General features: G+C 43.2%; 1 protein-coding gene across 3 annotated transcripts in view; it reads right to left on the bottom strand.

Annotated features, from left to right (window-relative positions):
* The window catches only part of LOC147424564 (GABA transporter 1-like), a 115611-nt gene extending 104113 nt beyond the window's left edge, over nt 1-11498 (bottom strand). Inside the window, exon 1 of one of the 3 annotated variants that reach the window (XM_086500154.1) lies at nt 11153-11498. In XM_086500154.1, coding sequence (XP_086356280.1) covers nt 11153-11282 — 130 coding nt within the window. In that variant the 5' untranslated portion in view covers nt 11283-11498. The remainder of the gene's footprint in view (nt 1-11152) is intronic. The other 2 variants (XM_086500153.1, XM_086500152.1) reach the window with 2 other exon arrangements.
* Between the last annotated feature and the right edge of the window lie 593 nt (nt 11499-12091).

Genomic DNA, 12091 nt, shown 5'->3' with positions numbered 1-12091 from the left:
CTCTTCTCTGATGTCATCCGTCCTGTCAGCCATAGTGGAATTCCAAGCGCTTGTGCTTTGTGACTTCGCCCAAACCAGACCAAGGCTCCCTTCTTGAGGAAAAAGTGATGCTGTCCCGACAATGAAACCATGCAACCAGCCTGTAGCCTTACTAAAGGGCGGTAAAACTTTGGCTTTCACCTGATCTATAGGTTGTCTAACACCTGATCTATAGGTTGTCTAACTTTACTTGTACTTTATGACACCAAGTAACTTCACGGATAAGTCTGTAACCAAAATTCACCACTTCAAACTAGAGTGCTCCCAAGTAGACAGTGACATCGTGTTGGCCCCAAGGATGGCGCCCCTTTCGAAATTTCTTTATTCAATTAAACTTGGAGAAACACCTCTAATCTTCTATGAGCTGTCCCACTTTTATTGGGCTGAAAATTCCCTACTCTAGCCCAATTTCGGCAGCATAACGACAGTAAAAGGCTTCACAGACAAAATCCCCATGTAGTAGATGACTTTCCACGTGCATTAGAGCACTTTTACAAACCTAGCGAGAAAATACAGCACGCTGAATTCTCTGCTTTTAGCCTCTAAAATGGACCCGAACGTGTGTTTAACAGCTCCCTAGCTCCCCCGAAGCTCCTGGGACCTTTAGGCATCAAAAAGGATCAAAACCTTAAACCTGCAAAAAAAATACAGCAAGCTGTAATTCTCTGTTTCAGCTCCGTTGTGCGTGCCGAACCCACCTATAGGTAGCCCTTAAGTTCCTGCGCCTGTACGGCTACTTGTCCTTTCATTTAGACAAGATTTCTAGCGAGAAATCTCTCTAAATCAACCTGTACCTGCTTTGGATTAGCAGTAGCTAATCCGGTACTTGCGCAAGAGGCTCTTGCATCGGCAATCGTGCTTAAATTTCCCCACAACCGTACATACAGATGAATAGCACTTGAGTTGGGCATCACAATTCTGTATTCAAAAGAGGAGAGATGCACGAGAGCGGAATCATCGTGCTACATAAGACAGAGGAGAAGGCAATCTTTCCATTAAAGTTGTGATCACCTGCACCCACTACTCAAGTCTCACACACAATAGTCATTTAATGACCGAAATCAGCTCCTCTCTAGCTCTCATCGATTTGGGCGCCACTTCCTTGCTGAGGTGTCCTGCAGGAGCTTTTGGTGCTAGCACATGTCCACTTTGCGCTTTTGGTTTAGTACCCACCAACTTATGTAGTCTCGCCGAGGGGCCTAAATGATATAGATGAGCCTAGCCACCCTCCTTCATTTTGCGGGTGAAACTCTCAGCTATCGACCGTTTCATACTTGCCATGCAATGCCCAGGCATTTGTGATTTCAAAAAGAGGGTACCAAAAATTAAATAAAAATCAAGGGAAGGAAACCAACAAATAAGGCTAGTGTTTGTCACGGTCTCGTGATAGTATCCCTGAAATCTCAAAAGAAATCAGTGACTTTATTCTATCGAGGTAACCTGTGACAAAGGAGCAAAAATCTCCTTTTGTGCAATCCACACCGCACCAGATTCAACCTGCTGATTCATCGGAAATCTCTAGTATCTGAGAAGTATCTAATAAGTCCTCCTCCTCCATCCACTTGGCATCAAGAGCAGGATAATTCCTGAACTTGCCCGAATACCATCGTGCCAACTTACCTTTCACTTTCCTTTCCTTGTGAGCCATGACCTGTTTGGCGATGGGTATCTCTTCCGTTTGGGTTGCTTGTCTCGCTCCTTGTCCACTGGCATTTCACCTTTGAAAGGTCTCAATAGACTCACATGAAATGCATTGTGAATCTTCCAAGTATCTGGTAACTTCAATCTGAAGGATACATCATTTATCTTTCTTGTATCTGGAAAGGTCCATAGTATCAGCATACTTAGCTTTGGAAAAAGCCTCTCCTTACATACCTTTCCGTTTTAGTAATCGTGCCTTCTCAAATTAAAGTAGCACCCAATTATCTTCCTTTAGTTACGAATCACATTGATGCTTGTCTGATGCCTTCTTATGCCATGCTTGAAACTTCTCCAAAGCCTTCCACACCTTTGCAAAAGCAGTGTCCAGATCCTGTGTATACTGATGTGCTTCAAAAATCTTATCTTTGGTACTCAGAATGGATGGAACTTTTCTGACACCCTCGAAATCTCAAACGGTGCCTTCCCCGTGGATGCATGAACTGTATTATTGTAAGAAAACTCCACCAAGGGTAAAAACTTCTCCCACCGAGTCTTCTGATTAGAGACATAAGACTTTAACAAATCTAAGACCATTGAATTAGCTATCTCCGACTGCCCATCTGTCTGTAGATAAAACGAGGATGAGAATTTAAGCCGTGTGCCTATATTCTCCCAGATTTCTCTCCAAAACAAACTTGTGAAGCAAGGATACCTATCTGATACTATGGATTCATGCATACCATGTAATCTGAAAATTTGTGAGACAAACAACTTAGCCAAATAGCCGGCTTTAACTGTGTTCTTTACCGGAATAAAGTGAGCATGTTTACTAATTCAAGCGATGACTATCCAAATGCCATCATGCTCACTAAGTCTTTGGAAGATCAAAACTGAAGTCCATTTCTATACTCTCCCAAGGTCGGTTAGGAATGGGCAAAGGCTGTGGGAGACCAAGTGCTTTGTGTTGATCAAACTTAACCTTTTGACATGCCAAACAACTGCGAACAAACTCGTCCACATCCTTTTTGAGTCGTGCCAATATTTCTCCACACCTTGTTATGTATGCAGGGAGCAGGGACACGTTCTTGTCAAGTGCCCTAACAAAGCGTCCAATGATCAAGCCGAGGACAAGGCAAAGAGTTCCAAAGTGGCAGAAGAGCAAAGCAAGAAAGGAAAGATTAAGATAGGATTGGTTCCGGACTTCGTGGAGACAGACACAAAACATATGCACAAAAGTACGGAGCTCTACAAAGCGTAGGGAAAAATACGAGATCAGGAAGCCCTTATCTTCTTCGATGAAGGAGCCAAGGCCAACTTCATTTCGACTGAATGGGTGGCTCGACTTGGAATCACGCCCAAGGAAATGGGACCACCAGCAAAGGCAGTTCTAACGGCACCAAGACGGAATATTTCCATTACACCTGTCATAGACAAAATTTGGTTGCATTGTCAGGGGTATGTAGGGCACGAGGACTTTTACATCATGCCTTTGGAAGGGTGTGACGTCCTATTGGGCATCCCCTTGTACCACAAGAACGGCGTGGTGGTCGACTACAAGGCCAAAAAGGCAACATTGAAGAACGAAAAGGGTAGAGATATTATTCTTGATGTTAAATTAAAGGGCGAGTCAGTCCCACAAAATTAATAAAATCCAAAAAAAAATTTACTCGATCTACTTGAATGAGTGAAATGACAGATTGTAGACTTGGGGTGTCCAAGTTTGTGACAGTCGCTTGCTTCTTTAGTCTTGCCTTCTCAAACTTGAGTAAGACTAATTAGCCGACTGTTAAGTCCCAATTCCTTTTGTGCTAGTCCACAACTTTGTTATATTTTTCCTGAGAGCGTATTATTACTCTCTTAACCTACCCATAGGCTGTGTCCATATCTCAAACAAACTCATCCGCTGCAAATATCTTATCCTTAGTTGAAAGGATCGATGGAAGCAAAGGATAACCATAAAGACTCTCACAAGGTGCTTTCCCCGTAGATGAATGTTCGATATTGTTCTATGCGTGCTCAACAAGAGGCAAATACTTTTCCCAATCAGATCATCAATCCAACACATAGGATTTCAACATATCCAACACAGTGGAATTAGCAATCTTACTCTACGCATCCGTTTGAGGATGATATGAAGAAGAAAAATTCCACTTCAACCCAAGGTTATGAAACAAGGCATGCCAAAAATTTCCTGTAATGCGAGGATCTCGATCACTCACAATAGACTTGGGCATCCCATTATGCTTGAAAATCTGTGCTAGAAAAACCCTAGCCATATAATCTACTTTGATTGTTACAAAGTGATGACATGGCATGCCCAACTCGTAGAGAAATGGCCGAGTGGACCCACCACCTTAAAGAACTTATGGAGCACCAGCCGAGGGCCTAAAACCCAATCATCAAAAGCTTGAACGCTAGGCTGATTTTCAAAAATTGCGTTGATTGATGACGTGGCAGGCTATACGGATTTCCGCGATTTGCTTTGGCTGTTTTTGGCAGCTTTTCTCGAGAGCTTTTGGAAGCAGATGCTTTTGGGAGTTAGTTCTTTTGATACGATGCTTTTGGGGCTCTTTTGGGCCCCTTGTACTGTTTATAAGGACCCTTGGGGCAGAGGATCTTGATGCATAGTCTTAGAGAGGGTTGGACCCTCGAGAGTTGTACTTTGCGAGCATAATAATAAAGAAATATCGGAAGGGGCACCAGTCTTCGGGCAGTGCGTCTTGGCTCGGAACTCCGACTCTTCTTTTCTCTCTCTATTCAAGTTCAGTTCAATAATTTGCAGTTTCTCTTCGTATGTTACTATTGATTTCTCGCTTGGAGTGTCCAAGTTTGTAACAGTGGTATCAGAGCTCAGAACGATTCTTCTTCTACGGAGGATCCTATCCCTTCTACAGCACACATGGGTTCTTGCAGAGAATCTGACAGAGACAACACCCCTCTGTGAGGAGATGAAGAAAAGTTGAAACCCAATGCGGGACTAAAATCAATAAAAATTTCCGACGGGGAATTTTTCCAGAGCGGAGTACAAACGCCAATTGCACATTGACACGAGTGTGAAAAGATTGATCAAGTACTCCAAAAACCCGAAATATGTGAAGCATCTGAAGAATTACCCAATTAATGAGATTCACTCGAGATGACAAGAGGTCATCGATTCTCCTCTCAAGGCGGGAAGGAAGCTGAGAGAAAATCCGAGTGCAGAAAAGCCGTGAAACTGTATCCTCAAAAAGAATTGGACAAAGCTCTTGAAAAGAAGATGAACGAGTTAAGAAAAACATTGAAAGCACTCTCGGAAGAAGACTTTCGAGGTAGTAAGAAGATCCAAGAAGTGTGTTCGTTTCGAGGATGACTTAGATTTTTTTCGTTTTCAGAGAGTTCCAACAGTCCATCGTCCTCTAGTTCTAGAGAGGATGAGAAAAGGCAGAAGAAGCGGAGAAAAAGCCAAAAAGGCAAGAAAAGAATATTTTTTTAAAAGTCTAGAAGGCGTGGGAGGCCATCTTGCAGTTCAAAGGAGGAGAGCTCGTGCTCTTCTGACAGTGAGAAAAAGAAGAACAAGAAGATCAAGGAGTTCAAGGATGGGGTCAAGCAGTCAAGTTTAACACGTTTTCAAGCTACCAGGACATCCATCGAGCCCTTGAGTTTATACAACGGTTTGGCGTCGTGTTCTCGGGAGGTCGGTTCTCGGGACACTCCAAGGTGCGAAGGGCAGCATCTTACTTGAAAGAAAATGCACAAACATGGTGGTCTACTATGTTGTTAGGCAGAGAAGCACCTACGAAGTGAGTAAAACTCAAGAGAATTCAACTTGGATATTAGAAGAATATGAAGAAGATGTCATCACGGCTTGGTATAATCTGAGAATGACTAAGAAAGACACGTTGGATGACTACTGCCAAAGGTTTTGGGTAACCTATTTGCGAGTGTCCTCGAAACCACTTCAACTTGGATATCAAAAGAAGATGTCATCACGGCTTGGTATCATCTGAGAATGATTAAGAAAGACACGTTGGATGACTACTGCCAAAGGTTTTGGGTAATCTATTTGCCAGTGTCCTCATTTCGAAGGGTCACTTTGAGGGACCAAATTGAGCAGTTTTGTTGTGGTTTGCCAAAAGAGATTAGAAGTATTGTTTGCAACAGAAGTCCAATTCTATACAAAGACTTATGACCCATGGGACATGCCAAGCAAGGTTTTGGAATGCATGCCCGCTCAAGCTAGTGTCCACCTCAACAAGGCAAGAGTCTTCCAGTGAAGAGGATGCACCAGGGAAACCGGATGCAAGTTCATCAAAGGACTCCGGAGAAGAAAAGGAATGAGATGATAGTGCATCCGAGGATTCCCTCGGAATCAAATGATAGTGCATCCGATGGTTCCAACGAACCAAGGGAACCAGATGCAAGTTCATCAGAGGATTCCGGAGAAGAAAGAGAATCAAATGATAATGTATCCGAGTGTTTCAACGAAGCGAGAAATCAGCTGATGCTTCATCAGAGAATTCCAAAGATCCAGATTGAGGTGCCAAGGACAAGGGAGGCCAGCACGACAACCAACAGGTCACAAGACACAAGAAATGAATAGAAAGGTAAGCTTGGTCCATTGGATAATTTTATCAAGGATACATTTTGGCCCTCGATGCAAAGTGGATGGAGGAGGAGAACATCGCAAATTCTCTTCAAAGAGAGAGCTGTACCTTGAAGCTTTTGGATTATTAGCAATGTCTATGCCAAAAATTACCAATCAGCAAGTTGAATCTGGTGCGGTGCGGACTGCACAAGAGGGAAGCCACTCCACTTCTTTGTCACAGATTGCTAAGATTATATAAAGTCACTGATTTCTCTTTAAGATTTTAGGGATACTGACGGGCTAACACTATGTTGTGGAATGACTTTATGAAAATATGTGCACTGAATTGGAAATTTCCTTGATTGAACTGAAGACATGTGCTCTTTCATGTGTGTATTGTTAGAGACATGTAGAGAAAGATGAAATGTCAGCAACATTTTGTCTGATGAATGATTTGAACTTAGTGCATCTAAACATCTGTTAGAGATCAACAAGATCTAGATGTTATGGCTAAGTAAATGAGAACTGAATGTGAACAGAATGAGATTCTAGTGTATCAAGATATCTATTTGGATGAGATGACTGGATACTGTTGTGAGTGCATCAAGAATTTTGGAAGGATAAGATGGTTGCACAATGACCCAGGTGCCTCAAGACTTCTGGACGAAATGAGATGGCTAGATTGAATGATTGATGTAACGGGCTTGGACACTTCAAGCGAGAAATCAATAGCAACACGCGAACAAAAACTTCATAATCACTAAACTTTAATTGAGAGAGAGAGAGAGAGTCGACACGGCCCGGCGTAGTTCCGTGCCAGAGGTATTGGCCCCAAAGTCTGGCGCCCCTTTCGGTATTTCTTTTTCATTAATCATTGCAAAAGTACAACTCCCGAGGGACCTCTGCTCTTAGACTCTGTGTCCAAATGCTCTGCATAGTGAGGCCCAGGGGCTCTTATAAATTTACAAGGGATACCAAAAGCAGTTACACAAAAGCTTTAAACTCAAAAGCACAAGGCCTCCCAAAAGCTAGCTGCCAGCGTAAAATACGAAAAACCATTAGGACTGCCAAGTCAGCAGCTCAACGCGTTATATGGAAATCCGTACAGTCAGCCATGTCAACAGCGCAAATCTCGAAAATCCGTACAGCAGTCCGCCAGCTTCATTTAAATTCTCTGGTGTCCCTTTGGGGCCCCGTCGATAGGGTGTTCATAAGTTGGAACAACTTTATCAATAGCCCTTTGTCCGTTAGGCATGCCACGTCATCAGTTTGTGACATAGCCCCCTCTTGAAAGAATTGTAATCGCCCTCGATTATGCCTACAAAACAAACAGAGGCCATAAACCAGTTCAGTAGACACTAACTCTAAGTACCGATGCACTAGACAGCACACATCTAGCACTTGCACAAAGAAGACACAATCAGTGCACATTCACATCAAATCAATCACATAAAAATTGATTCCAGATCTAAGACCATGATTCAGGCAACGTATTTTAGCAATCGCATCTAGATCCACAAAGGACCTCCCTGATGTCGGATTCAACTAATCCTTCTTGCAATCATGTCTATAGATTCTCAAGTCCATAAGCAATGTATTTAGCAATCGCATCTAGATCCACAAAGGACCTCACTGATGTCGGATTCAACTAATTCTTATTGAGATCATGTCTATAAATTCTCAAGTCCTAATTATCCTCGTCAGAATTGTCAAAATTCTTGTGGTGCTTTCTAGACTTTTTGTGGGAACTACTGTCTGGTTTTTCTTGCTTTTCTTGTTCTTCAGAGTCTCTCTCCGCTTGTGGTGCTTCTTGTCCTCCTCGCTAGAGTCAGAAGAACAAGAGCTCTGTGAACTATCAAATGATGCAGACGATGAACTGGGATCATCCTCGAAGCGAACGTGCTTCTTGGATTTTCTTGCTTCCTCTCAAGTAGACTTCCGACCCAAATAACTTACATAGTCTGCTATTGGGCTCTTCTTCCAACAAGTCTTCTTTGTCTTCATCAATTTGTTAACCTCATATATTCAAGCGCATTGTCAAATTTTTCTTGCGAGGACATTTTTTTTTATCTGCACTGGCTTCGCTTTATACTTCAAGGTCGACTTGAGAGGTGGATATGGTAGCATGCCATTGAGAATGAACCTCGTCAAGTGGGTGATTCTTCAGGTACTTTGCATACTGTGGATCCTTGGAGTACTTGATCGACTGCTTAGCACAGGTGTCAATGTTACGTCTCCAAACATCACGATGGATGCCTGAGCTATGTCTGGCAAGTGTGAACGGACCCTACTGTTCCTAGACATGGCAATGCTGTGAAGGGTAAGAATGTCGGATCCAGTGATTCTAGTGCTTGGAGGTGCCTAAAAAGACGGCAAAGATTCACACTCCACACTCCTCTCGTAACTATGTTCCACTTGTCAATGCTAATAAGAATGTATCGTTTAAGCAACTTCCAAGTAATGATAATCACACGTTGATTGACGCATGGGAAAAAGCGATGCATTCTTATAAAGATGTACTCATTGGTGAGGCTTCCACCTCGCATACAAATTCTATGGAAACTTTTTCTATATTGAATCAGTGGATCGGCTCTAGTACAGATGTGGTGGAGGAAGATACGGCCATGGATATGTCCACCTAATTCCTTATCTTTTTTTTCCACTTGTGCATACGATCTCCCATGCACAATCGCATTAGATGTATCTCGTACAATGTGCATGGGTTATGTAACCTTGATAAATGACAGCTAACCTGGCACTATGTAAATACATGTAGGGCAAGTATAGTTGTTTTGCAAGAACACAATCAGCATGAGTTTGCCGGTCAGTGTTCCTATTTTGCGGATTATTGGATTGCTAATGTTGGCTTGCATGGTTAGTCAGGAGTCTTAATGATGGTTCGGCATGAGCTTCAGCCAGTTCTTGTGAGCAATAACCCACGAGGTCACTAGATGATTATGCAATGCTGAAATTGGAGGCATCTATGCATATATTGTGTCACAAAGTGATGACATGGCATGACCTAAAGGAAAGACTCCGGACAGAGAGGGGGTCAAATCCCTAGTGAAAGATACAGAAGAAGTTTTACCACCTTTCAAGTCTTACCGAGTGGCCCAATTTTAAAAGCTCAGTTCCTATCAACTTAGAGGGGGGGCAGTCCCATGGGGCCTAAGGGACACAAAGGATTAAAAACTTGCATGGAAGGCTGATGACGTGACAACTATACGGGCATCCGCGAATTGCGTTGATGACGTGGCAACTGTCAGCGAATGCCCGCAATTTACGTTGCTGATGTGGCGGGCCGTACAGATTTCCGCAAATTGCGTTGGCAGCTTCTAGCACTAGCTTTTGGGCCCAGATGCTTTTAGACTTGAAGCTTTTCATGTACTTCGCTTTTGGAAGGCCCAGGGCCTTTAAATTGATTGCCAGGGCCTCACTCTCAAGCAAATTAGCTTGGGAGCGCTGCTGAGATGAGGATCCTTGGAAATTGTACTTTTTGAAGCATCAATAATAAAGAAATACCAAAAGGGGCGCCAGTCTTTGGGGCCAGTCTCTCTGGGCGCGGAACTTCACTGTGTCGTGTCGTCTCTCTCTCTTGTTCACTTCTTTCAATTTTCTCACATGTGTTGTGGTAGATTCTTGGCTTGGGGTGTCCAAGCCTGTTACAGTAGTATTAGAGTTCAATCGATTCTTCTTCTACAAAGGATCCGATCCCTTTACTCGCAACACACATGGATTCACTCGACGAATCCCGCCAGGAGGGAACTGTGGCACCCGACCACTCTGGTTTGGGAGAAAATAATGAGGATTCCAATGGACATCGTCCACCTTCGGAAGACTCGAAAGACTACGGGCCGTCTCCACCTACTGAGTACAAAGGATGGAGATGCAACGTCAACACCAATCAGATGTATCTAGAACACTATGGATGAGTGCATCAATCTATTGTTGTTGGCCAGATTTGGACAAGATGTGTTTCAAACTTCATTACCTTGAAATATTTTGGACGTGATTGTGTTCACAGTTCACGAATGGGGATTCTTGGACATGGTGTGGTCTACAGTTCAATTTTCTAAAAGGCAACCGATGCTCAAGATGACACACTTCTAAGGTACAAAGTTGAGGGTAGCAAATCCGCAAGGAGCTGTCGCGCTGGGAGTCCATGGTAGCTTCTTTATAGACTTGGTCTCACCGTTTATGTCCATGATGAGTTGTAGAGAGGGTGTTAAAAGTTATGTCATCTCAAGTGAACTACCCAATGTGATCCCAATATTTACTTTGGCTTTTAGGTATTTATTTTACTTATTTGTCAAAGTTTGAATAAGGCAATTTACTGAGGTGGATATATATGGAACCCATTGTCCCCATTGTATCATGCATCAGTTATTCGTTGCCAAGGTTGGTTAGTTAAGGACTCTCTCTCTCTCTCTCTCTCTCTCTCTCTCACACATACACACACACACACAAGTGAACAACTCAGTAACGTGTGTGTATGTGTGTGTGTGTGTGTGAGAGAGAGAGAGAGAGAGAGAGAGAGAGAGAGTCCTTAACTAACCAACCTTGGCAACGAATAACTGATGCATGATACAATGGGGACAATGGGTTCCATATATATCCACCTCAGTAAATTGCCTTATTCAAACTTTGACAAATAAGTAAAATAAATACCTAAAAGCCAAAGTAAATATTGGGATCACAAGAGCGCTCTCTCTCTCTCTCTCTCTCTCTCTCTCTCTCTCTCTCTATATATATATATATATATATATATACACACACACACATCACACACAAGTGAACAACTCAGTAACGTGTGTGTGTGTGTGTGTGTGTGTGTGAGAGAGAGAGAGAGAGAGCGCTTTACCACATGCTTTCGCTCACAGTTAATGAAGTGGTCAAATTTAGACTAACCTTTTGATTCAAGGACAAAGAGGGCTCCAGCATCATCCACTGCATGCTGCTTATCAGCAGGCACATCGCCATAGCTGGTGTTGCCGTCCAGGTCCACTTGGAGGGGAAGGACTGATCGAGCTTCCCCCATGTTGATGGTGGTGGTGCTGAGCGATCAAATGAGTGGGGAAAACATTGAAGCTCTGTAAGGCACTCAATGAAAAAGCTGCATGCATTGTCGCTACCGTCACAAAAGTCATTGGTCAGTCTACTGTTTTGAACTTTGAACGGCTGTCAACAATTCACACATTGGCCGGGACATTTGCCACGTGCCACAAACTGGCTCTTGGTGCGCCTGCATCCGAGAGAGAGAGAGAGAGAGAGAGAGAGAGGAGGAGGAGGAGGAGGAGAGAGAGTTTTAACGTTGTAGGAAACTATCCGAGAGAGAGAGAGAGAGAGAGAGAGAGTTGTTCTTTGACTTGATTCAACGGTAGGCAACAACATCACGCCTAATTTGTCCAGGCAAAGGAAGGTGCCCACATTGTGAGTAGGATCAAAGGCACTCACGGCCACATTGGCCATTACGTGGGAGGTTGTTAATCTACCAAGATCCCATCAGTGTGACCGGTGGCCGCTTCCAAGTTTGCATGTAAACAGACGATCTCAATGATGCATTGTGCTTTTCTATTAAACTTCTATAGGACCACACCTACATATGCAGAATGGTTAAATTCTTTTGGGGTTCTCTTGGCCTACTAAGATGGCCTTAAAATCCTCGGCCCAAAGGTGCCCAAATCATAATGTTACCAATTTTGACCTTCTAAAGTACAATTCGTCACATCGTTGAGAGAGAGAGAGAGAGAGAGAGGGTGAAGAAGAAGAAGAAGAGAAATTTTACTATTGTAGGAACAATCCCGATTGCCAAGAGATGTTCGGGATCCATCTGATGAGTCTTGAAAC

The sequence above is a fragment of the Adiantum capillus-veneris genome, chromosome 25, assembly GCF_014529385.1.
Source record: "Adiantum capillus-veneris isolate H3 chromosome 25, ASM1452938v2, whole genome shotgun sequence".
Classification (NCBI taxonomy): domain Eukaryota; kingdom Viridiplantae; phylum Streptophyta; class Polypodiopsida; order Polypodiales; family Pteridaceae; genus Adiantum; species Adiantum capillus-veneris.
Note: the sequence above shows the minus strand (reverse complement) of the source record. Positions and strands in the feature narration are given on the sequence as shown.